Consider the following 27525-nt stretch of genomic DNA (forward strand, 5'->3'; position numbering starts at 1 on the left):
AAGTGCGTGTTTACGCGGCACTTACGACCTTTTATTAAGGGTTTTTTTAAAGAAAACTCAAAAATGGCTCAACCGATGATGTTCAAAATATAGTTTTTGTACTCTATTATACGGCTAATCTCCTGATATGTTTTTATATTTTTTCTGAACTTTGGTTCGAAAGTTATAGAGAGATAAACATTATTTTGGCCTTTGGAAACGGTTTTTTTCCAAAAATATTCAATTTATCCAAAAAAGTTCTTAGAAACATTCCAGTTATTTTTAAAGACCCATTTAATGATGTGCAACACGTTGGTGGTTTCTGATTTTTTTTTTTGTGACGATTAGTTACATGTATGGAGTGCCCCTCTTAAAAATACATTTCTTACAATTTTGAGTACATAATCCAGTAGCGGCTTACAAAATACACCTATATTTCAAATTTACATGACCCTTTCAGCACTCTAAATAGTTTATACCCACTAATTTGGGTACAAACGAGTAAATACGGGTATTTACCCGTGAGTATTTACTTACTACCCATCTCTACTTGCAGATTAAATGCGCCCACGTGCTGTATAAGAAAACCAGACGGACGACGATGAGTTTTCCAGAAGTGGGACAGGCTGCGCTAGAAAACGGTCCAGAATGTCTCAAGCGGTGGGGAAACGCCTTCAGGTACACTTTACCAATATAATAAATTATAAGTAATTAAATTTATGTTGGCTATGTGCAGAGAGCGTAGTGATAACACCATCGCACTGCGAGTGAAATATGTTAATGAAGGTACGCCCAAACTTTCAATGATAAGTATTGCTTACTTCTAGCAGATTTCAACTAATAAGTACCTATCAAAAAAGTAATAGCCGCGAAAACAGACCCACAATACGAGTATTGTTCATTGCGAAATTGTTTGTTATATATTATTTACATTTACCATAATTCTTTTTTTTTCAGACTTTTCATTCTTGTAAGTCTGTTCATGACATACTTTGGTACTTGCTCGGTGTACACGGTTATAGTGGCCAAAAACATTTTACAGGTATTTAAACATTTTAGATATATATAAATAATTAATGCCCTTAATATAATACAACCAGAAAAGTTAAACTCCATGAAATAAAATTTCTCGAAAACGCCTTATCTCCGTTTATTTAAACCAGGCGTTGCCACAAGAGGTTGATTGAAATAATATGGCGCGAAGTAAAGTGCCTGTTTCTAAATCTCATGTCTAGCTTACGAGAGACGCGGACTTCCATAGACTTTGATATTTCTTAATACTTACAAGCCTTGAAAAATACATAATAGTACCTTTATTCATCCACAATACAACAATAATAGATTGTGTTTGAAATTGCGCTAATTAAATAAGGTGTACGAACCTACGAACGAAGTAATAGGTAGATAATTGTCCACATAGTGTGCATATTCACTTCACCGTATCTACCTATTAATAGAAACAAGCTAAATTAAGTTAGTTGACGATATCTAACATCAAATGTTTATTTCTCAGGTCGTGGCTCATTACATGAATGTTCAAGAAAAAGATGTGGAAATAAGAATATTCATTATAGCGCTTCTTCTCCCTCTTATCTTCATGGCTTGGGTCCGAAACCTGAAGTACTTGGCACCCGTATCCATGATTGCCAACGTTTTTATGGGCGTTGGGCTTGGCATAACTTTTTACTACTTGGTCGGCACGGGCAGCCTGGATTTCGATAAAGTTAAATTAGTACAACCACCATCGAGTTGGCCTCAATTCTTTTCGCTTACGATCTTCGCCATGGAAGCTATCGGCGTAGTGATGCCTCTGGAGAACGCCATGAAGACGCCTCGTTCGATGCTGGGATTCTGCGGGGTACTCAACAAGGGAATGTCCGGAGTTACTCTCATTTACATGCTTCTTGGTTTCCTCGGATACCTGCGATACATTGACCAGGTTGAAGATTCCATTACACTCAATCTGGATATAAATGAAATGTAAGTATCTACCCCACATAATATATCTATACCTAACTACTTATCCTCGTAAGTCCCCGTGTACTTGTACAAGTACAAATTAAATTCGAGTTTTGCCATTTCGAAAGCGATACCCCATCGACACCATTTTCCATAGCGCTGACTAGACGACGACGCTCAAAAGACGCTAGGTCTCTAAATAAAACTCTAGATCCTAATAATCTAATATGTAAATTTATTCTTTCTTGTTACAGTCCTGCCCAAATTGTTAAAATCTCGATCGCCATAGCAGTATACTGCACATTCGGGCTGCAGTTCTTCGTGTGCGTGGACATTATGTGGAGCTGCATCAAGGACAAGTTCACGAAGCGGCCCGACCTGGCGGACTACGTGATGCGCACCATCATGGTGACGCTGTGCGTGATGCTGGCCGTGGCGGTGCCCACGATAGGCCCCTTCATGGGCGTCATCGGCGCTTTCTGCTTCTCCATCCTGGGCCTGATAGCGCCGGCGTTCATTGAGGTTATCACCTACTGGGACATCGGCTTCGGTCCTGGCAAATTTTTAATTTGGAAAAACATTTTAGTGCTCATATTTGGGCTATTTGCGCTCATTTTCGGCACGAAAGACGCAGTTTCCGACATAATAAAAGCATATTCCTAGTGGGCTTTTTGAGTGAGTGTTAGAATGGACAGGAAATGCCCGCCGATACGGTGTGCCGTAAAGCAGGTGTTATGCCTGCGGAACATTCGCATTGTATTAGCTTGGCTTTGCATAGCCTTGCTAGCAAAAAAGTACCTATTGTGGCTAAGCAGTCTGTTTCATAATTAGTTCATACTATGTTATTTAAGCCTTAGTTACAATTATCAAAATACTAATTTATTATATTATGCAACTATTAAACTATTAACATTGATAGATAATGGTGCTACTAAGAAACAGGGAAGTCGACATGTTAACCATGGAGTTATAGGAGATATTAGTAAAGTATCTGGGTACAAACATAGGTATATCAAAAAGTATATTGCATTCCTGTCCCAGATTCGAGGAGAGTAAGACTAGATATCAGGCTATCTAAATTGAAATCAGCAAAGACAAGAGTTTAAGTGCCTATATTTTTAATTCCCTATATCGGCAATATGTGGCCTTTTACAGTAGATATAATAAGAATTTAAAAAAAAATCGAGATAAATAAAACGGGTACCTAACTGCACTACAGCTACACTTAGACGATTGGTAAGACCTTACTATTGTGACCACTATGGCATGGTAAAAGATTTTGCTTTAAGTGTTCAGTTGTGCTCATTAAGTAAAAAATCATGTGCTCATCAAGTAGTGCGACTACCTCCAAGATAACAATCGTCTGAGTTAAGTGGCTGTCAAAGCACTAATAGAAGGGCGTACCGAACCGCGACTTTGGTCTGGTCCGCGTATCTCTTTTCGCTCTCACTCACAGCTGCGTCCTTAACGGACATACAGCGAACCAACTATTACTCGATGAAACAGTCCTTGGCTTGGACCGTACCGAGGTCGCGGTCCGGCACGCCCGTCTTTAAGTTTTGCTTAGAAACACTTGTGTTATATAAAAACAGTTGATTCCTGCCTGCATTTCCCATAACGATACCTAGTTATCACTTTATCATGTTTAAATTCGCTAACTGGAATGTAACGGTAAAGATGTTATTCTCGTATTTAGCTAATCCTAGAAAACAGGTGGTTATTCACTCAAGGGGATATTTTGCCCAAAGCCGAAGTTGCATTTACTAGTATTCTGTGAGAAACTACAGTCTAAACTAGGTATGTTGAAATTAAGTGATAATGAGGTTATTTCTTATGTTTTAGCAAGTATGGTTTATTATCCTGCCTAAATTTTGTAATGTATGGAACTCCTACGAGTAGGACAGAACATACCTACCGTGTACTTAATGCATGATCAAATAGATTTATTTATAACAGAACTCCAATAGTTACGCTTTAAAAACTAAAAAAATATTATTTGAATATTATAAGTTTTTTAATATATTGATTCAAATTTAAACCGGCCACAAACGATGCAAACTTGCATATGTCCATACACGGTACTTCTGCCCTACAATGTAATTACCAGTTGTCCAATTCAGTTTTGTATGGTATTATATTCTATCATATGGTTGTAGTTGGCTTGGCATATAAAGCCTTTGGATGAAAAGTAGATACTCACTATCTAAATGTTACCATATCAAAACAAAAACAAAAGCGATAGGCAGTAAAAGAAGCAATACCTATGTTTTTAAAATGCAATAGGGGTATATCTGCAATGTTCTGCCGCCAGCACATATTGTAAACTAGGTATAGATTAACTTGTACATACTATTCCTTAAACAGTTTTTTTGACAAGTTTTTACTATGACTTTGATGCATCAAGGCGGTTTGTTTACAGTCTACCGCGAAACACGAAAATGGAAATTTCTGTTTTCGTGTTGCGCGGTAGATCCTCAGTTTGTGCTAGTAGCGACCTCTACGCAGAGCTTTGCGTAATATTCTCTATTGTTTAACATAGTAAGCAAAGAGTAGAAATAAGGATCTGAAGCAGGCTAAGGCAGTAAGGCTAAGGTTACATTATTTCATAGGCACCTAGGTCAATTTATATTTAAACCACATCGACATGTAAGTACTTATGCTGCAAATTTTTCGTTTAATCGCGTATGAACAGCCGATAGGCCCCTGCTATTTACTTAAAATCAAAGCTTACCTGCCTACTCGTAAAATTGGGTTGGAATGGATTCCGAGGAGTCGTAATTTCCACGAGTTTTTAAATAATCTAATGGAACAAATGTATCGTATGATGTGGTATTGTCGAGTATCTACCTACTTACCCATATCGTGTGAATGAGATGAATATTTTTCCCTGTAGGCTTTTTCATTTAGGTATGAAAAGATGACCGATTTTATTTCAAATCATGAATTCGGCTGTGACGGACTGACAAAAAATGTTGTATCCTTTTGGAAGTAGGTATCTAAGATATCGTACATGTACTAAACAATTGTGTAGGTATATTTTTAGACAATTGTACCAATAACCAAATATACTATTGAAGTTCCTATTTGGCCCGTCATAACTGTATGTATTTTTTAAACCATATTGCCCGGAAGTACAGTTGCTATTCATCAAATACCTATATCGATGTGAACATGGTGTTCATAAAGATCTGGACAAGACTATATTCAGTATGATTCAGTGCAAATTCCGATTTTATGAAGCAACCTGTATAGGTAACGTATATTATTCCATGGCGACTGTAAGAGGGTCATATCTAATTTTATAAAATATGTTTTAGATATTATTATTATTATAATGAATTATAAATCGTTCAATCATGTTTTTGTGTTATTCTTTTATGTAACGAGTTTACCTTCTGTCTGTCTGTAGGTATGTATGCTTAGATCTTTAAAACTACGCAACGGATGTTGATGCGTTTTTTTTTAAATAGATAGAGTGATTCAAGAGGAAGGTTTATGTATAACCCGTTTGTGTAACCCGTGCGAAGCCAGGGCGGGTCGCTAGTATGTGATTAAAAGGATAGTGGACGACCGCTTCTACATACAAACGTAGTCCCCATACTCCCCATCAACGGCAACGGCAAGGCCGGATCCGGCCTTCACCACTGGAGGGCTTCGTCGCTTTTTCTTTACTATATGACATCTGCTTCAGTTTATTGCGAAAACATTTTATTTATAATGTTAATATCTAAGAGGAAAATGGGGACGACTTTTGTATGGAGTTGGAGACGTGGTCACGTGACTTCTTCCCCTTTCATGTTAATTAGGTGGGTAAGTAATATTGACATTAGGATGCGAATCCCTTTCTCGTTGCTAGATTTTATCAGAGCATTCTTAACAACTGTTTGAAAAAAAATCTGAAATAGTGAAATCTGTTTAATGTTTATAACACTACTCAAGAACTCTTCAATTTTAAAATAACAGTAAATATATGAAGTAAGTATAGGCATCGGCAAACTTAACGATAATATGTAGGTACCTACACCAAAAGATCGAGGCATTATATGCAATAAGTATAATACATATTATGCATTCGATGGGCGTATTAGGCATAAGTAGTTTATTTCAAGCCAATTATAGGTCAGTTCCTTCGCAAAGGCGCACCCCACTCCTTGGCATTTTTTTAACTATCAATAGTGCTCAAATTAAAGGCGATACTCGCGTGAGTCGCGTGTATGCTGAGCAAATTTCAAAGTTTTCGTAAAATATTTTTATACCTTCAAGATTTGAAATAGGACAATACCATTGGATACAAATTGCTTGATAAAACCATTTTTGCAAAGTCAGACTCAAATGTCTCAAATACTATTGCCATTGGAATATAACGATCAATTCGAATATAATCACGCAAATGCTTTACCCTGTTTTGTTACTACGAATTTTCGATGAATATTAATATAGACTCCCATATTTTACGTGATTTGTCCAAAAAGATTTTTTTAAAGAACGTTAAACACATTTACCATTTACCAACGTTTCTTACTCGTGGGCGTGGTTCAAGGGGATTAAGTAGGTAGGTATAGCCTAAACATAAGAGTGAGGCGCGCCCTTTCAGGTGGCTAAATCCAGTGGGCTTATATCTCGCGCGTGAGATAGGAGTACCTACCCATCTTTTTCTACCTGTATTAATTCAAGAGGGTCGGGTAGTCCATCTAGCTTGCGAGATACTATCGCGGTGCTCCTTTGCTAAGCCTACACATTCGTGTAGGTAATTTACCGACACGAGTACCAATAATTAGCTATCACGACATTTTGATCATATACACTTCCCTGTCTAGCTGTTAAGTTCTTGCTCTCAGTTATGTTTTTAATAAAAAAAAACTACAATAAAATAATAATAAAAGCTTTGACTGTGCCATTAATAACAATTAAAAAGGGGTATTCCCATTTGTACCTGCTTCACTTGACCGCCGCCATACATGAGGTGGAGACAAATGAGAATACACCATTACAAATCGTCGCTATTTAAATAAATTATTACATTGCTGAGTAATGGTTGTGTAGTGTCAGTACCAATATAGAAATAAAGAGAACTTAAATGTCAACAAATATTATATAAAATATCGTGAGGAACTTACCCTATTAAATGCCTTGCATATACAAATACATAATAAAATACAACAATAATATAGTTAAAACATAATGTCTTACCAATCATCCTTAATTTAGAAATGGCACAGGTTTTTGTGAACATAAATTGGACGTCTAATCTTTTACATCAATTAATTTGACCAAGTGTTTTATAATATAAATATATTTCTATACATAGATAGCATAAAAATAGTAATTCTAGTATATCACACATAAATACCACATAAACGGTGACAAATAATTTTAGCTTACATGACCTTTAGTTAAGTAAACATGAAAGCCTGTAATGAAACATTTTATTTAACGTTGATAAACTAGGGCAATATTTAAATCTCAATTTGCATGGGGATAAATACCTACTATTTGAACCAAATTCATTATTTATTTTCCTATTTTTGACGTACCTAAGTTCCAAAAATGGCTTCCCGGGCGATAACTCGTAGGCACCGTAGGGTGGACTTAATATCGACCGGCATATGAACCGTGATTACGTTTTGATATAAGTCCCCGGTCGATATAAGTCTAGTCACTAGTGAAACTAACCGTGAATCATTCAAAACTGTTACTCGTAGGGTGGTTTTTTTTATTCATTGGTCTCGTAGGGTGGTTAAGGTGCAGTTGTTTCAGCCAGCAGTTTTTGATAAATCGTACCGCTTTTTTAGATCGATCGATTGCTTATTATATACTTGGTCAAGCAAATCTTGAAAGGCGCGAAATTCAAATTTTCTATGGAACGATATCCCTTCGCGCCTACATTTTTTTAAATTTGCCGCCTTTTTCTACTGACAAGATCTGCTTGACGAAGTATATAATTATATTAATTATATATAATAAAAAAGAAATTAAATATCTTGAGGCCTTTCTCTAGTAGGTAACTTCATATTCGAAACCTGTTCTCTAGACTTTCGCTCTATAGAAAAAAATCACCAACTAAAATGCACCTTAAAATTTGCAACAACTTTTGCACAAAAGCTAAAAATTGTATACTTAAGCAAACTGTATGTTGTGATTTTAGACGTTTGAATGAAAACCGACCTTAAACTTTATTTCTATATAGAACAGCAGCAGTTTCAGACGTTATTGCGATTCTCACTGTACTGTACGTTTTAACACATAACCATACGGACATATAAATCAAAGTAGGTACTTATCTATACCCAGTCAAACAACTTTGTCAGTAGAAAAAGGCGCGAAATTCAAATTATCTATGGGACAATAACCCTTCGCGGTTACGGGACGATACCTTTCTACTGACGGAAATGGCTTGACAGACTATAACTATAAATATACTTTAAGTATAGCTGGTCAACCAAATCCTGTCAGTAAAAAAAGGCGCGAAATTCAAATTTTCTATGGGACGATATCCCTTCGCGCCTACATTTTTTAAATTATCGCCTTTTTCTACTGTCAAGATCTGGTTGACCAAGTAATGTATGGTCATAAATCCTAATTAACTTGCTACACTAGTGAAGTACCTACCTCTATCCATAAAGTATCAATTGTTATGGTATATTTTTAAACACGTTATACGGAAGTATTTAGTACTACATATTATATTTTGCCTGTACTTAAGTTAATTTTTCTGATTATTAAGTGACACAAAAAATATGTATTCTTAATTTACCTACTTATAAACAACCAGCGCAATTCTTGTACACCAGTACTGCGTTCTTGTAAATTAAATGTAACCTTTTATAATAACTGAAATCTACTTAGACATCCTTGATTAGGTACTAAAAAGAAAAATGTATAAGTAGGTAAGGTGCATTAGAGTAACTTAGGAAGCGAGATCATTTGGAAAATCGGTAATAGGTACTAGAAGCACATTTCCTATTTTAAGGTAGCAAGGCTTAACAAGATTATGCTGAATCAATATAAAAAAATAATACATATATGTACTTTATTCCAAATTTAAAAACGTTCACAACTTTATCAATGTACTTATTTGTTTCTGTTGTACATATTAAAGTCTATTTTTTTATTCGGTAGACTGAAATGACAGTTAATAGTATGAAATGACATTTCATGTTCATACAATTAACTGTCATTTTAGGTAACCTACAAGTTTATTAACCTTTTAACCGCCGAAAATTTTTGATCGAGCGCGCTCGTGTCACCACCGACAGTAATTGTCCCACGCAGAGAAATGTTGGCATAGTTACGGGAGTTATAAATGTGCTGTAAGAACCAAATCAGATCTTTGTCTTATCAGACTGTGGCGAAATGAGCTGGATATGTAATGTCTTATATATCAGACTCTGGCGGTTAAAAGGTTAATCTCTTATGTGAACAAGAAGAAATCAGTGCAAGTTGTACAAATTAATGTTTCAAAAGTATCTGTCAAGTATTAATATTAAAAAATAAGTACCCACGTAACAATTATTTGTCATGGTATATTACAGTTAATTGTTCATCGAATGAAATGATTTTGATAGAATGCTCCTGTCATCTATGTATGGTATAGGTGTTCTAAAATAATCCAATCCACAAATACGTTCTCACATTTTGACTACTGCTGTTCAAGTATTTTTAACGGACTAATCTTTATGCAGGCCTGTGCCATTATCGACCATGTGGAAATTCCTATATGTATAAACATTGAGAACTTTTTGCTACAAAATAATAATTATTAAAATGCGCCATAGCCATTTACTGTTTGTAGAAAAAAATATATGGTTACTTACAAAAAAATACTGTTGAAAAATATTTGTACCATACCTAATTTATGTACATACATATGTGTGTGTAGGAAGAAAACATATTTATTATCTATAGTATTTTTAATGGAGCAAAATGTTATGATATCCAAGTCTTTGAAGAGATTCAGCGTAAATCACATTTAATTTTAATTGAACACTTATATACTATCTTTAAATAAATAGAGCTTGAAGTTACATAGGTCTGTGCATAGGTCTGCGGCTATTCGTAGTACATTTTGTAACCATCTAAATGCAAGTATAGTCACTAATACCGCTTAGACTATGTTATGAGTTGTTACAGGATTTCATAAGAGAATGATGAGATATTTGCAGGCAAAAAGTACCACATTGTCTGATGTTAAAAGTCGTTAGGTTGATTTATAATTGAAGCCTTATTACAGTAGATAGCGTAGCGATCTACGAACAGACGACAAATATGCAAGGTACACATTTTGTTTTTTCTTTACAAACGGGCCTGGTAATAAATAGTACATTTCATTACATACCTAGGGAAGTGAATTCGTGAATGCTCCAGATCGCAGGTGTTTGTGGCCCGAACCGAAGATGAGGGCCATAAATATGCGATCTGGGGCTTTACGACTTACCGCCCGTGGTTTGTCTAAAGTTTTACGTCTTGCCTTGGCCAGGCCCGCTACGCGAGGAGAAAATCTCACTTACGGGCCTAGGGTAACATAAAAAAACAAATATCCATATAAAAGTTGACACAAATTTTAACCGCTCCAATTGTTACATCTCTTCTAATTACTACCATTTTCGAGTGCAAATCAAATTGTAGGTACTTAATTAGCGCAAAGTTTATATAGTTGTCATAATTATTTTGATACAAAATTAAAGGGAAAATAACGCCCAAATATGTCATACATTTTTGTACGGAAATAAATCCATGCAAACGCATTGCATCTTGAAAAAACCGCAGATCGGTTTTGTTTCACATGACTTACTTGAAATGCACCGCGATACGCTATTTGAAATATCTACGTATTTCTCAGTATTGGGGAGATACCTAATTTCGCACTATAGGTACTTATAGACAAATCAAACAGCGTATCGAATTTCTTAATTGTTGTCAGAAATTAGCGTCACGAGATACTTCATGGTACACTATAATCAAATAAGTATAGATGAATATGTTTCTACTTATAGAAATATCTGTACTAGTTCCAGTATAACCATATTAACAACAAATGTGCGACCCAATCATTCACTAAACAGCTAGGTATTTAAGGAAATTATTGCTTATCACATTGCTTTTTACAAAATAAACGCATAAACAATTTTGAACCTGTACAGTGTACATCTATGACACGATTTTTTTCGCATTCAGAAAGACTGAATACATTATACATTTAAAGATCATATTCCAGTATTTATTATTATTTTTGGTAGGATTTGAAAATGTACAATACGTATGTTCTAAATTAAGGCTGCTTAAACTTTTTTCGGTTCTTAGAATAAATTTTACATTTAGTGGAGTTATGTAAACACTACACAATTCTAATTATTCGCACATCTTTCTTACAAATGAAGCAATATGTCAGTATTTCTAACAACGTGTGACTTAATTTGAACTGTATTTTATTAACTACGTCTTAAATATATTAACACTTGTATTTACACAAATAAATTTAAATACGCGATCGTGAAATTGACTGAGTGTTCTTAAACTTGCTATCAGTTCAGATGAGCATCATCACGCGAAATTCAACAATAGGGTAGTTTTTACTTATTGAACTTTATATCATATTTTAATTTATAGCATAGGAAAAGAGAAATCAAAATGGCCATTAACAAATAAATTTTGAAAATATTAAAAATGACCACCTCATCCAAAGTTGTCACTCGAATCTCTATATTAAAAAAAGAATACAACTTCATATCGTCAGATGACAAGCAAAACTCTTTAATTACCTACTAAAAATATTTAAACAAAAATCAACCTTCTTTTAGTACTAATATATTGGTTCACTATGGCTATGAACTTGTGGTGGTAATTAGTGAGTTTTGCTTGTAATAATGTGACGGTAATTAGTGACAATATAGCGTCACACTTTGTAGCCATGTGGGATGACCTGTGTAGAAAGTCTTGTGGAAATTTAAGACATTGACTCTGCTTGCCTACCTTTTTATTGCTTTGGTAGCATAATAGACAATTAATTCTTAGAAGAAACAAACTCCATCCAAAGTAGGTATTGATGCCGTGACACTAGACTGAATTATTTACTTGATTCATAAGCCGACATACTTTTTACTTTCATAAACATTCGGCCTCAACGAAATTACACACAATGACAAAATTTAATACTTTACATAGATCAGATTCAGGGATCGGAAGAGATTCTAATTTACTATATTATATTGCGTTGATTGATCATTCCTCTCCAAAAAAACCTAAGTTTAGATCAATATTACCTAAACACTAATGGCTTACTTTAAATCGTACAAGTCAGAATGTGTATTTATGTACCGTTGCGTTATAATCCTTCCGGAGTCGACGACAGGTGTCAAAAGCTCTTCGGACGGCACTTGTATCCTGATTCTGTTATCGGATGGCATATTGCCGGCTCCGTTGCTCGCATAGAAGCCGAGCGAGACCGGTTTGTGGTGTTCTTCGGAGTACGGTTTGTACTTGGAGGGTGAGATCGGGTGAAGGTGGGACGGGCTAGCCGCGAGTGGGTTGTACGTGACGTGTATACGCACGACGTCGTCCGACAGCGGGGACGTGGAGGGCGGGTGCGGCGTGGCGCGCGGCGTCGAGTGCGCCGTCGAGGGCGCCCGCTGGATGCTCAGCCCGCAAATACCGGACCTGGAAAAGCCGCCGCCATTATTTAACATATGAATCGTATGGAGGTTTGGTTTAACGTTTAATCTCAAAAATTAAGAATATTGATGAAATACATAAATGCCTACCATTGGCGGCGTGGGCGATGAAAATACCACTAAGTAGTGTGCATTGCAAATCTCGCAGCACTCTCAATGCTTGATCGTATTGTGTATTCCATGCTGTACCTATATCTAATATGATAGATGTATTTTGAATTAATTTGTTTGCTTCCGTAAGCGCAGAATAGATTATAGCAGGCACTTTTGTACATGAAGCCCTACTACTAGTACTAGTATCTAGCTGGTACACTCAAATAAATAAAAACAACAGCATACTAATTCTTAATACCGCGTCATCACGGCCAAATACATTCTACCACACAAGGCTGCGTTTCCATTTCCAACAGCAATGTGCGAGGATGTGTTTCATAAAAATAAGCCACAAATCAAAACGCAGCCCAAGCCAAGGGTCTTGTTGGATTTATGTTTTCCACCGTAACACTAAATTGCCTATTGGTAGCAACCTAAACGCAACTGATAAGCAAATATGTTTTAACAATTTACAAACCATATCAACTAAAAGTGGGAAGCAAAAAGACGGAACTCCTCTACGGCGCACGCTATGTATGAGTACTTATCAGCCAGGAATGATAAACAAGGAATTAAATAAAATCATTAAAAAAGAGTTTACACTGTGCGCCGTAGTGTGTTGCCGGCTTTTTAGCAATATACACTAGCAAGTAGCGCGCCTTACATGGGGTGCCAAGGTTTTGCATTCATTCAATTGTATAGTGACTATTGATTGACTTATATTTTTGTAAGAGTGTGATGTACATACAACGAAAGTGCCGTACCCGAAGTAGAAAAAAATAGAAGCCTTTGTTCTGTTATATTTTTCCAAGATACTTTTGTCGGGTATGGTATGGTATTGGTATGACACCGTGGCAACCAGAGTTCGGTCGCGTACATCTACAAAGACATCTCACCCATCTGACCCAGTGCCGTCGTCGCTGGCGTTGCTGTGCGTGTCGAGCGAGTTGTCGGGCGCGTGCGAGCGGCCGCTCGAGAACACGCTCAGGTCCGCCGTACTGGTCACCGACGTGTCGGCCAGCGAGCGCCGCGACCCCAGCGCCGACACAGAGTCGTCGCAGCGCGCGCCGCCCGCCACGCCGCTGTGCTCTGTCACACAATACCCACATAATTTACAAGTGTACACCGAACTCACACTACCAACTCTATAAATGCAGCTATTAAGATACCACTTCACAATTCACCACGTTAACTCTCTGATTAAACCTTAACGTTTTGATAAGTTTCACTGATGGTGCGGGAGCATCTCTGACTCAGAATCCTGATGCTGCTGTTTGGCAATTCAGCAGAATCCGCAGTTAATTCATTCAGTATTATACATACAATGATTCATAACTGTTTTGTTTGGCGGCAATTTTAGAATAAATATTATACATACAGTGAAAGGCTAAGTATTATGCAATGTACACCCAGCTGCCAGTGTATAGATAACTAAATTACATACTGAAAGAAATCATGATTGTCAGTTTTTAACCGACTTCAATTTCATAGAAGGAGGAGGTTCTGTATTATAAAGTTTTAAACAAAATTAAGGCGGCCAGCAAAATGTCATCTGTCTCAGGGGCGTACAGATGTAGTCCATAATTGTTTTCCATCGTATTTTATCGGAAACGTTCGTATTTCTCATGCTACGTTCTTCAGTTAACCTCAGTACTTTTGGTATCGAGTGACTGAAATAGCAAGACACGTTAGTACGTTTTCGTGAAAATGCGAAGGAATATAATTATGCACCCTGCTCAAAGACACATGATGCCTATACTATTAGGTATACCTTAGTAAGTGATGGAAATTACTTCCGATTCCTGTTATTTTAGTTAAGCGTAAATCGTAGTGACGCCGATTCGATTGAGAGTTAACATGTTAAAATTGCAGAGCTTTAAAATTGATGTACCAAATTACATGCAAAATGAAATGTAAATAAAAACTTACCTCAGGTTCTTTACAAACACACACATTCTCAAGCAAACCAAACTGTGCCGATGCACATGCATTACGTAATGACGAGTGTAATGAAAATCTCTGCTCATACTTTGCTCTTCAAAATGACGCAAAACACATTAGGTAACATTATGAAATATATTTATTGGATACATTATTTACAATAACGTTACAAATTTATGTAGTTGTGCTTTCTAGTCTTCCGTTTTTTTCTTATAAATAGGTAACTGGGTGATTTGGCGGGAAAAGAGTTGCTGGTGCCTAGTACAGGGGGGGGCGGGTCGAGGTGGATGTCGACGGAGGCCAGGGAGGTGCGGAGGGGAACGGCTTGCGAGCACTCTGGGGGACAAAAGCACTTCCATTCAATCCTACAAGAATACTAAACTACTACTCTATAACATATGATACTGACATTAAACAGTTTGGTCGGGTCACATTCATATTGTGAACGTGGCACAGAAATAATATAATTAATTTTCGCTTAAATGCACTTGCTTTGCAGAAAGCACTTTTATTGTTTAAAATTAACGCCTTATGTAAATTATTAGGGTAAACAACAATAAGCGTCAAATAAAGTGTGGGCTTGCTACAAATGTATGTGATATCTAATATAGTTCGTTATATCACGTACCACTTAATTTTATGTTACTGTAATGTGTTTTTTTTTATTTATCTATTTGTATTCCTCATATCACCACCGGCGGCAAAACTAAAAATAAAACGAAAACATAAAATTTACTCTAAATGTGTTTAATTTTCATCGAGCACTGCTTAATGGTCCCATGTGGCCATAACTCGAGGAGCAAAAATTCATACAATGTATATTATACATTTCAATTACAATATATTTATTATATTTACGGTTGACTATATCGCTTCGCTTCTTTCGGCTTCAGCCGATGATTTTCATCTCTTACTAAAGTTACTTAAAAATAAATTAAATAAAACATATTATTGCTACATTTTAATGCGTATTAAGAATGGATGATAGGGGTGGGTTTATGTAAAACGATCAGTGGACAGTGATGGCACTCAGTGTGAGCAGAGATTCAACATCACAAACAGAACAAACGACTTCTTTTATCATTAGGTAATACTAAGATTTGTTGTGAAGTTTGTAAAAAGAAAACATTGTTTAAAGTGCTTAGGAAATAACGAAGTACGAGCGTGATAAAAAGTTTATGCGAAAATAGCGTTATGAAGTTAGCACAAACAAATGAAAGATATGAGGAGTGCGCAAGCGCGACTTGGGAAGCGATTTAACTCTCAATAGGTATTACCACAAGACACTTAAAGTTACATTCTCCTCATATCTTAAAACAGCGTGTTAAATGCGGACTGTAAGCGTTAATAACAACATAAACCCACCGCCGTACCACCAAATATTACTTTGCTAGTGCATACATCTTAACGCATCATTCGTATATGTTACTAAAGTTATGAGGTAAGTACCTACATACTAATATTTGAATACTTATTTGCAAACGAATTCATCGTACGAGAACATGCAAAACACGATTGAACCCAAGTGAACAATAATAATTTCTAAATAAAACAGCCAAATCAAGTGTTCTTCATATTTTTAAACGTCATAGATTAGACATGTTTAACTGTGTAATATACGTTTGTATACTGCTTATGTGCCCTAAAAAGCAATACTATCCACGTCAAATTATAAACAAAGCCACATCATCAGCATATTATAAAGGCATGAGTTATGTCAACTTAAAACGTGGCTCGCTCCAATTCGCTATCATATAAGTAGTTCGTTTTTTTTTAGCATTAGAAAAAAGGTAAACAATCTTGACGTGTCTTTATATTGAAGTCGGTTAAAAATCAACAACAAAGTCCGAGTGATGGACTAGTAGTACACTCCGATATGTTTGCCATATGTTTTGTGGTAACCTTCGATCAACACGGAAGGGATGCGGCATTCACACTATTTCCCCTCTGCCTAGGTACAAGATCAACTGATCTAGCGCGGGTAATAAAACTAGTTGCGCTCGGATCTTAAACTAGACCGAGTCCAGACGCGCGAGTGAACACAGCAGCAGAAAATTTGCCTAATTGCTCGGTTTTTTGTTGTAAAAAGAGGTCGGGGACATCAAATTTACAAAAAGAAGGTGTTACATTTCACATGTAATATTTTTTTTACATGTCATACGTTTAATTACATTTAAACACAATTATTATATTTTAGTCTCATGTAATTGCTGGATTTATCGATTTTCCTCGCCCAGTACAAATTGCGGATCGGTCGAGCGACAAATCCGATTTCTCATCTCTCAGAAAACGATAAAATTATTTGACGATAATGTGTTAGTGTGCGTGTTGTGACACTTGTGACTCGTCCGTACACAAAAACAGATCGAGGTGTGCAGGATTTGTCTGTGTAGGGTGTCATTTTCTATGTATTTGTGTCGTCATTACAGATTAAATTTTGTATGTAAGTGTGTGAGAAGTGCGACTGTGTGCACGTTCGCCCCCGCGAAAAATGGCAGAATGATTTGAATGTCAAGATATCGCTTGGGCCTATCCCTTCCGTGCCGGAAGCCCGTGTTGATCGAAGGTGGTAACTGAATTGAAAACGTCAATTTGTGGCAACCAGATTTACCGTATAATATATAGGTGCGGGACTATGGGGCCGTGGAGCGACATCTATACTTCTCGCGTGACGATCCCTATGACAGTTTCTTCAACACCTTTGGTTGGGCTTAATTTAAAATTTATTTAAAAAATAGGTTTTATTTATTTAGGAAATATGTAGGTAAAGCTAGAAAGTTTAATATTAAAGACAAGAAATCTTGTCTCTTTGGATTTCTCGATTGACGTGCGAATTATGTACCTACCGCAATAAATTACAGTGTTAAGTTATCCGCGATTAAGTAGGTATATGAATGTAATGTTGGCCGTTTTATTTTAAAATTATTTAATTATAGCTTACCTAAACAAAACAAAATCAAAATTTTCAATAACCCGTGCAGTAACCTTGAGCCCTGTAACTTTGATAAAATTAGATAGCCACTAAGGATTTTTTTCGGACCAGCGAAACTATCGCACTGCCTATTTACTTTCAAATGTATACTGTATATGTACTGTTACCTATCCTTGTTTATGTAGTACAATAAAATGTTTATTACTTACTATCTACACAACGAATAGCACGTGTAAACGAGCACATATTGCCAGAAAACTCTTTTACCTTAATTGCATAATACAGAACTACCTTCTACGTGCATTCGTAATGCAGATATTTTTGCAACTGAATTCGTGTAGACGAATACGTGTTAATTTTACAAGTTTTAGTTAGGATGTAAGTTTGTAAGTGTCTGTGACCAATTATTTAAATAACCTAATTTCTAACCAAATTACATTTAAAAGGTGGTTTTTCATATGACTTTTAAAATCAACGATTATTAGTATAATGCCTAATGGCTACTTTACACAGCTCTATTTAATTTCCAGTTTGTCTTTTCTAGAATATAACAATCTCCTCCTGCCTTAGTACTTATAAACAACATTAATAACGTCACAAATACCTATGCAAATAACACATCTATTAAATTCCACTTTCACAAGTTTAGTGCTTGTAAAATCAAAGAGCACCATAAATAACAAGAACTACAAGTTACAAGTACAGCTACCTATTAACTAGTCGTATCGGTAATACTCTATCCACATAGTAATTCTATTGTGTAAAATGGATATAAATTCGATACAATATTGTGACCTTTCAACTTCCTGCGTATATTTTTTAAATAATAAGATTTTATTACATACTGCGGTTCTGTCATGTCCACAAAATATTAAGTGTCTTATATACGTTTAATGTATACTTGCTATATTATATTATATAGCACTAGGTAAGTAATAAGTTAATAACTGAGCTGCGCTGATGTTAGACAGACTAGCCATGTCAGTTTGAGATTATAACTCCGCATGCTTAGATAATACTATTTCATATGTTTATTTACTTCGCTTTCTGACCTTTTACAGTACAGACAATATAATTTGCACTCAACAGGGTTAAATAGACTCATCTAATTTAGAACAACTCGCCTAATAAATAATAAATACTTTTAATTGAAAGCGCATCTTAAAATGGGGAAACACAAGAACGTTAATTATGTTGACAAGTAGTTAATACAGACGTTCAGCGACGGATTTATAGTATTAGGGGCATTTCACGACAAACGGGCAGCGAAAATAATGCCAGGTTATAGAATTTGCTGATACTTGGAAAGTTGGAATAGTTATACTATACTTACTCGATGTCCTATTTTATGCATATTTTTACGGCCATTATTTTTATGCATATTTTTATCCGGCACCACTTCCGATTTAGAAGAATTAAAAAAAATACGAAATCAGAGGAGTTCATTTTTCAAATGCTGATAGAGCTAACTTTATTATATAAACTAAAAAACAAGTTTAATATTGCTTTAAAAAATGCTTCGAAACCGGAAATGGTGGCGAATAAAAATAACATAAAAATCTTATAACTTTAAAAGAGCGATTCTTGTATATTTATTGACCGAAGCGTAGCGAAGGTCTACGTTTTGACTCGGGCATTTTGCTTTTGTATGTCCGGATGTTCTCCTCTACAGGTCACAATTCTCAACCGATTCTTGTGAAAGTTTGTGACCAGATTATATGAGTAAATTTTTTTTTTGTCGATCCCGTTTTTGGAAATTTTCAAAAATGGAGGAGTTGTGATACCTCGCGCTTAAACAAATAGTCGTATCGATATCATAAGAGTATTTTCTTTTTGAGACATATTTACATAGTAAATGGCAAAAAATGCAGAAGAATTGTATTACTGGTTTAGGCGGTATTTAGATATTTAGTTTGTACTCGAGAATGAGTAGCCGAATTTCGTCAGCTTAGCTAAGAACTATCATGGCGCATTTTGTAAACAATCGCTTTTTTTTGTTTGCACACAGAAGGTCTGGGTTCGAAGGTCTGGGTTCGATCCCCAGTAAGACATAACTTTTTGTATTTTTTTTTCACTTAAACTTCTTTTTTTTTTTAATAAATTAAAATATTTGTATTGTTGATTGATCAAACCGCTGTGTGGCGCTGTCATCGTGCACGGTCCCAATAAGCTATGCTCGCGAGGTCTACAGCTCACAGAGCCACTAGTTTATTGATTTATATGTGTATATATATTTCGGAGATCTCGGGAACGGCTCTAACGATTTCGATGAAATTTGCTATATGGGGGTTTTTGGGGGCGAAAAATCGATCTAGCTAGGTTTTATCTCTGGGAAAACGCGCATTTCTGACTTATTATATGTTTTCCGAGCAAAGCTCGGCCTCCCAGATATTATTATATATAAATTCAGGACATAGAGTAGTAGAACTATTCCAAATATTAGCAAATTCTATAACCTGACGTTATTTTCGCTGTCCCCTAGGCGCACAGCCCCAGCGTTTTGGCCCCAGTACTCCCAGTAGTCAGTACCAAACCAACCTGACATAAAAACTCAAACAAAACATCTAGTAGGTTTTATAGCGGCAAGCATGCAGTGCACTTTAGTTTCTATAATCTAAATAAGTAAATTAAAATTACTACGAATGATTCTTGGTAGTGTCAGTACCTATGCCATTCGATCTTCATCATAGTTAGAACTTTGCAACTAACTATTATTTAATTCTGGCAAGTAATTATTAAAGATATCTCATCCATATTTCGATGAATCGTGGTAATTTTTTTTTGAGTAGGTATTTTTCTTAAAAAAACATTAAGATGTTCATAATCGCTATCGGAATATCCATAAGTCAATGATACACTCGGGTAAGTTTCTATTTTAGCAATCTGGCAATTGCCATCTGACATTTACAATCCTCCGTGCATTTCCGTCTCGGCACATAGGCACTAATTGAATTGTCAATAAATGGTTTTTGTCCACTAACGGGTTGTTTGTTTTGATTCCTTCGGTAAACCTATAGTTAAAATTTAATATTACACTATGGATTGTCAGTGTCAACAGACAATTCTCGATTCTTGGGAAACCACAGTTTTAAGACTAGACCGGGTTAATAAGATTCTACAGTCTACTTGAGTACCTAATTATTATAGGACTCGAGTCCTTGTAGAGTCACGTTTCATAAATACTCTACAAAGGACACAACTCACGACTCAAATCTCAAAAGTGTTGTAGTGTGACAAATTCTTCCGAATTAATACGCGAAAGACTCGGATTGTTACCGACTAGGTGAAATCGGGGGCACGTCATCGAAAGCAGGACAAACGCGCATCACAGTCTTACAGATGCGTAAAGTGGTCAGAGCCTAAGCTCTCCAGGGAGGAGGTGCTCGAGGAGTACGGAGAATTCTCCAAATTACCTGACACGGTGTCGCTTTGGGACACGCGGAGGTCCTGCAGCTCCAGTGCGGCTTTCTCGCGTCTGCAACAACATCAAGTCAACCAATAATAGCCAGCAGTAACAGCGGGTACTGGCAGCCGGGTGACGTAAGCTGCTTCGAGACCGGGTGGACCTCAAGTCTGTGATACCATTGAGTTTCTCCGAATATATGCGTACCAAACATAGTTTGTTTACTAATACGAATGGAAGGAAAACATCAGAATAATCGCTAAGGTCTATTTTTTCCTCCGAAAAGAAATGTCAGATTTCGTCTCGCCAATTTAGGTACCTATTAAGTGGCCAAGATGACGTTGTGTACCTAGAATAGTCTTTAGGATACGACCGGAGAAGCTCTAAGATGAGGAGCAGAGGTAACTACACGAACAAAAGTTCCCGAAGAAGTCTTGAAGAAGCACAAACTCTAATGTAGATAACTACAGTCGGCTACAGTCGACTTGGACACTTTAGCCGGTCCCATTTGAATTCAGAATTGACATAATGCCGTGGTAGGTACAGGTTTACCCCCTTATTCATAAAACTTTACGGGCCTGATTTAGTTAAATTATGTTTTATCCCTTTCTTACAAATACATAAGTCGAAATGACAGATAAAGACAAACGATTATTAGCTAATTGAAATTGTAGCGCATTTATGAATAAGGGGGTTAGAGTTTAATTCATGAACCTGTGGTCATGACTCGCATAAGCGCATTACGAGCGCCTCAGTGCTTCTACCACTAGTAAATGATTGTTGCAGGAACTGAGTACCTTAATATCACAGTGGCTCTGGCTTGTTTCTCGGTATCGGAGAACGTGTCGGCGCGCTGCCCGATCTTGGACTTGTCGTCGGGCTCCACGAACACGCCGAGCCGCCGCTGCGGCAGCTCGCTGGGCGGCGGCGGACCCGGGTAGTCCAGCTTGGCTCGCCGGAGCTCCTCCATCGAACGTTCTAGATTTACTATCACAATATCATCCTCGAAACCAAAGTCTTTATGTAGTTTTACCTGCAAAAAACAATACCTATTTAATTACCACTTAACTAAACTACCAAGTAATTTATATAAAGTCAAAAGTAAATACACACCTGAATATAATTAACAATAAGATCCATATCATTCAATTTCATTATAGCTTTTTTATGAAGCTTGAGTATCGTATACGCCATGGCAGTAACCACTCTCTCGCCGTCGAGAAGATATATATCCCACACTCGCAAACACAAACTGAAGGGCACACGCTCCACAAAACATACAAAGAACCACTTGAGTGAATATAGTATTGCATCCAACCCATACTTATCAAAATGCTGTTTTAACTTGGGCATAAACTTTGTGAGTATCTTATCATGATGGCCTAAAAACCGCGTCAACTTGGGAAATCCTTCGATATACAATCCGTGCATGTTGTACCTGGCGTCGGACAGCAGGATGGCGAGCGCCCAGAAGGCGTCCTCCTCGTCCATGTACATGAGCAGCACGCCGGCCAGCCCCGACATGCCCTGGCAGTACCCCACCTCCGAGTTGTACATGCTGTACGCGCACAGTACGTTGAACAGCGAGCATTGCTTTTCTGAATATCTCTCTCTGTAGAACTGGTGTTCTCTAAATTGACGGTTTACATCAGAGTCTATCTGCCTGACTTCCGTAGACCATAGTTTAGCTAGCTTCAACATTTCCTGATATTTACCAAGTTTCTCTGCTTTTATTCGATTGATGTCAAGTAGTTTGCACCATATTCGCGGTCGTAATGAGAGTGGTAGGCCTTTGTATGTACGCTTGTGTAGTTTTTCTTTGGTAGCTGGAGAGTCCCAGTTTTTTAACATTTTGAGCCATTTCTTTTCTCTTTCGACTTCGATGTTAATTTTTTGCGGCGCCGTTTTTTGAAGCAACCGCTCGTCGTGGATAAATCCATATCTGGAAATGTTTGCATTCGTAATTAAATTAAGGATAATACAAATTAAATTAAATAATCAATGTGCGGGATATGATCATGTCATGACTAAGAGTGAATTTTACGCCGACGGAACAGTGATATTAGGCAGTGAAATATTAGTCACCATCCCGCGACAAAGTGCGTCACCACCAATGAATGGCCAGTTCCTAATGCTATCCATCCACAATCTACATTTGACCTAATTCATTTTGTTACACTATTAACGCAATGACAGAAATTATTATAATTTACGTTTGGTATTAAATTAGTTAAGTTAGTGACGTCTATAAACCCCGATTTCCTCCAGCTTGCCAGTTTGGGAAACTGTTTTAAAGAAGTCAAATACTTAAGCTCCTGCTATCCCAACAATTTATTCCTGTTTGGCTCACTTTATTATACTGAACACACATTTTCATATTGATTATTTCTATAGTATTCGCATTGCTATCACCAAATAAAAGACAAGTTAATCATAACATTAGAAAATATAAATAGGTTACAATATCATGAATTCATTTTGAAAAGTACCTAAATACGTATAACTATTTAGTAACATTCGCAAAAGCAGAATAAATTCATTGTTTGCCATGAACATCCTCTAAGTTGTACCTACTACATGAATCTTTCAGTTACACCAAATTCAACTCGTTTATTGCATTAATGTCCGTATTATATCCGTCACAACGTTCATTATCAGAATTTTGTTTAGTCTTCACTACATAGTATAAAACAAAGTCGCTTTCCTGTCTGTCTGTCTGCCTGTATGCTTAGATCTTTAAAACTACGCAACGGATTTTGATGCGGTTTTTTTTTTTAATAGATAGAGTGATTGAAGAGGAAGGTTTATGTATAATTTGTTATCCCGTGCGAAGCCGGGGCGGTTTGCTAGTATCTAATAAAACAAACGAAAATGACAAATAACATTCCATGTTTCATGATATTAAGAGTTAAATCAACAAATGAAGAATATAATTTGAACACTACCTAAACAATAGGAAATCGACTATTACCACCGCTAAAACTGAAGACCTACTCAGGTTGTCAAGATCTAGCCAATGCAATTTTCGAAAAGATCACATATATTTCATAGTTACAATGTGCAGGGCAGGTGCATTGCGTGAACAATTCGCGAATGGCACACTACCCCCAAATCTGAACGCCCTTTGAGTATATTTCTACTGTAAAAGCCTTGGTACACGGAGACGCTGGAAATTCAAAAAAATACCGTTAATTTCAAAAGGCCACTGACAACCTGCCACCACATAAGTGTTCTTTCAACACAGACACATTTCCATTAGTAAGAATTCATACAAATGAAACTGCTTAAAAGTTAAAACACTCAGAAGTAATCACATAATGCTGCATAGCTTTCAAGTAGGATTCAATAAAACTATTGGGAATACTAAGTACACTTCTTACAATGTCCAGCCACAATGTTTAAGTAACAGTGCAACTAAACACACAGTAAACAAGTTTTTGGCAAAAAAATCATTTTTAGTATAAGCTTTTATCACTGACTGTACTTTTCTTTCCACAGGCAACTGTTACTCATCGAGATCATTCAAACAACCAAATTTTTTTTGCATTAGTTTATCACAGAGTTCCCTTAGCCACCTCCTCTCTCCGTCATCAGATCAGCTCCATGATATCATATTGCATTGTCATCCGATTTACATATGTAAATATGCAAAATTTCAGCTCAATCGGAAGTCGGGGAGTGGGTCTAATTTTCTAAAACTGTGCTGCTTAAAATCCCAGCGGTTACTCAGGGATTATAGAATACCCAAATAGATAGGAGACATTAATAAATAAACATCCGTTTTATTTTACAGAAACATTTTTTATGATGAAGAATCTTGCCACCATCTTGGATATTAAATTGGAGTATGTCGGATTTTAATATTGAGAAACCATTTAAATCAAATACCCCATGTTTAATCTTAATCCAATCATTTATGTAAAATATTAGTCAATAAATACTGATGGCAATACTGATAATACTATAAAACCTCCATCACACAGCATCAAAAGTACCAGACGGTCTTCCAAATGTACAGTAACTTGAGCTTTACAAACTGACTGGCAATTCATACAGTGCAATCCTGCCTTTTTACTTCTATCACCTAGCAAAAACAAGTCAATTATTGAAAGGGGAAGCAAAAAATTATAGTCACACATTATACTAAATAAAAAGAATTAGATTTTTGGTTCATTACTGTTTCTGAAAAGATTGAAATTTCATAGTAATAGCTAAAATGTTTAATTTGGATTAAGATCCAAAAGTTCAATATGTCTTTCACATCAGCTATTTACTAACACTACTACTATATTGTCAATAGATTCCATCCCACTACGTAGAGAAACTACATTAGCATAACAAGAAACAGGTGAGATGTAGAAAACATAAATGTTATATAGAAAAATTAATAATTATAGATATTCAGTTAGTTGTGAAGACACTTAACCTCCCTTTTTTTAGTTTTTGTGAGGGGGGTCAACTATATCTGCCGTTGACTGTATGTATCAAGCATAATGTTATCATGTAGTTAATTTCACACAGGCATAGGTTCTTTTTTCCTGTTTTATACTTGATAACTACTGGTTTCCTATTAACATACCAATATACTCATTCTAATCAATAACCAACAATATCATCAAATTAAATTAAAATTATTGTAATCAAATATAACCAATGATCGGAATAGGTAGTGCCATTTGGGGTCAATGACCTCTAACATTGTACTTAACATGGATAAGACTCGGGATTCCAAGACTCTTATTTTTTCACGAAAATATTGTTTGGCATATACATTTATTAATATAAATTACTAAAGGACATAGACAGGAATATAAAATTAAAACTAACTACAATTAAAATAACTAAAACTAAAAATTAAAAATACCTATCAAACTTTGGTGCCCTCGGGAGGGTGCCCAATATGCAGGCAGCGTTCCCGCGCTGGCATGTCTTTAATAGGCTACATGACTAATTTTCATTTATGGTATCAATCGATCGGGTTTGTTTTTAGGATCAAATGTCTATATGGGACCCATTGCATTAAAGCAACACAAAAGTCAGAAATTATAGTCAAAGTCCGACAGTCGCACTTCACTCGCGAAACGCCCCTCACAAAAGAATAAGTGAACGTGACGTCAAGGTCATTGAGATCCCATCTTGAAGTATGGACAAAACAAGAAAATTGCGTTTATGTCCGTGAAATATTGCGTTTATGTAGGCATATAGTTGTTATACAATATTTTTTTGGATAAAATGTAAGGAATCAAACGGTACCCTTACTTTTATCGTTTTTGGAAGTTAAAAAAAAACTAAAATTTTGAAGCTTCAGGTCCTGTATTTTTGTAACATTTCCGTATTTTATTTTAATATCCACATTATTATGAAAGATTCTCATTTGCTATCTATTTTACTAGATTTTGTTATAAAATTCAACATGTGTCATCATCCCTATTGAAGTAGGTAATATGAAAACTCGGGGTGAAAAAGTATATCCATACTAAGCTAACGCACCGAAGTCCCGTGAAATGGCACTACCAATTCCGATCACTGAATATAACATATAAATAAGTATTTGTAGATGTTTTTGTCCTTTTAGATTGGGCTTGAATTTATTCATAAATTCCACCTGAGATGAATGTTTTGTCCTAAACAATAATACTGACTGAAGTTTTGGGCAGTAGCTGTATCATAATATACAATGTGCTTGCCTTTATTGAAACAAGTTACCAAATGGTTAATTAATATGATACTTATTTAAGTTCATAAAGAGTTCAGTTGTCCCAATACTTAACTACTGTTAACCTAACACTTGATTACTGTACTAAACTCACCTGTCAGTTTTATGGTATGTCTCATATTCTGGATCCTCCCAAGGGTCTATCTGTCCGGCGAGATTCTCCCGACCCCTTTCGTACCGTTGAAAGATACGCTCCCGCTCCTCGGCAGCTCGAGCCAACAATGATTCCTTATTCATAACACGGCCTGACTGTGCCACATACCGAAACACCTACTCTACCGCCAATATTGCTATCTGACCTACAACTATTCACATTTAAACCAGAATATAAATCAACCATCACCCATTCCGCCTCCTTAACATCGCGACTAGCAACTTTTTCCTATTCGACACGATACTACATTATGTGACGTATGTCATCTTTACTTAATTTTCAAAAAGATGAGAACATTACAATTAAATTTTAGCGTTTTCGTCTTCGTTCAAAATACTGTTAGTTGCACATTTCACAGAAACTACTCTATCGAAACACTATTTGTTCGCCTTGACGCCCTTTTTTTAATTATGTTGGAACTGGTGGTTGGGCTGGTTGGTTGGCAATAAAAGACGTTTTTTTTTTAATTTTTAACCCCAACAGTTCTTGCAGGGAGTCAGAGCAATTTTATTGCGCAATATTACCGACATTAAGGCCCCAGTACCCGATGAGCCATTGCCGGCCACGCCAAGGGACGCATTTATGCGTTAGAGAGAGAGCAAGTGATATTGCTATCTCATTGTACCGCATGGCTGCGTCCCTTGGAGTGGCCAGCGATGGCCCATTGTGTACTGGGGCCTT

General features: G+C 36.4%; 2 protein-coding genes across 3 annotated transcripts in view; one reads left to right on the forward strand and one right to left on the reverse strand.

The window, feature by feature from the left end:
• Positions 1–3111, forward strand: part of LOC134661336 (proton-coupled amino acid transporter-like protein pathetic) — a 32529-nt gene extending 29418 nt beyond the window's left edge. The window contains exons 6-9 of the mRNA XM_063517368.1: positions 536–657; positions 937–1021; positions 1493–1959; positions 2193–3111. Of these exons, the coding sequence (XP_063373438.1) occupies positions 536–657; positions 937–1021; positions 1493–1959; positions 2193–2601 (1083 nt within the window). The 3' untranslated portion in view covers positions 2602–3111. The remainder of the gene's footprint in view (positions 1–535; positions 658–936; positions 1022–1492; positions 1960–2192) is intronic.
• An 8918-nt stretch (positions 3112–12029) lies between these two features.
• Positions 12030–27275, reverse strand: LOC134661522 (USP6 N-terminal-like protein). 2 transcript variants are annotated; one of them, XM_063517639.1, is made up of 6 exons: positions 26785–27275; positions 22088–22916; positions 21772–22007; positions 20985–21046; positions 13604–13787; positions 12030–12591 (listed from the first exon to the last, which is right to left on the reverse strand). In XM_063517639.1, exons 1-6 carry the CDS (start codon positions 26925–26927, stop codon positions 12213–12215), a joined length of 1833 nt encoding a protein of 610 aa, XP_063373709.1. In that variant the 5' UTR covers positions 26928–27275; the 3' UTR covers positions 12030–12212. The 2 variants fall into 2 exon arrangements, with proteins under 2 accessions (XP_063373709.1, XP_063373708.1); XM_063517638.1 differs by having other exon boundaries at positions 12032–12591; positions 13595–13787; positions 26785–27273.
• Between the last annotated feature and the right edge of the window lie 250 nt (positions 27276–27525).

Source organism: Cydia amplana, chromosome Z (assembly GCF_948474715.1).
Source record: "Cydia amplana chromosome Z, ilCydAmpl1.1, whole genome shotgun sequence".
Taxonomy (NCBI): Eukaryota; Metazoa; Arthropoda; class Insecta; order Lepidoptera; family Tortricidae; genus Cydia; species Cydia amplana.

What these genes read in the sequence shown, in the direction of transcription:
- LOC134661522 (XM_063517638.1), bottom strand. Translation starts at nt 26,927, where the DNA reads ATGAATAAGGAATCATTGTTGGCTCGAGCTGCCGAGGAGCGGGAGCGT. An exon ending in TTATTGTTAATTATATTCAG is followed by an intron (nt 22,008 to 22,087) that starts GTGTGTATTTAC and finishes TGTTTTTTGCAG; the next exon opens with GTAAAACTACATAAAGACTT. An exon ending in AGAGCCACTGTGATATTAAG is followed by an intron (nt 21,047 to 21,771) that starts GTACTCAGTTCC and finishes ATGTTGTTGCAG; the next exon opens with ACGCGAGAAAGCCGCACTGG.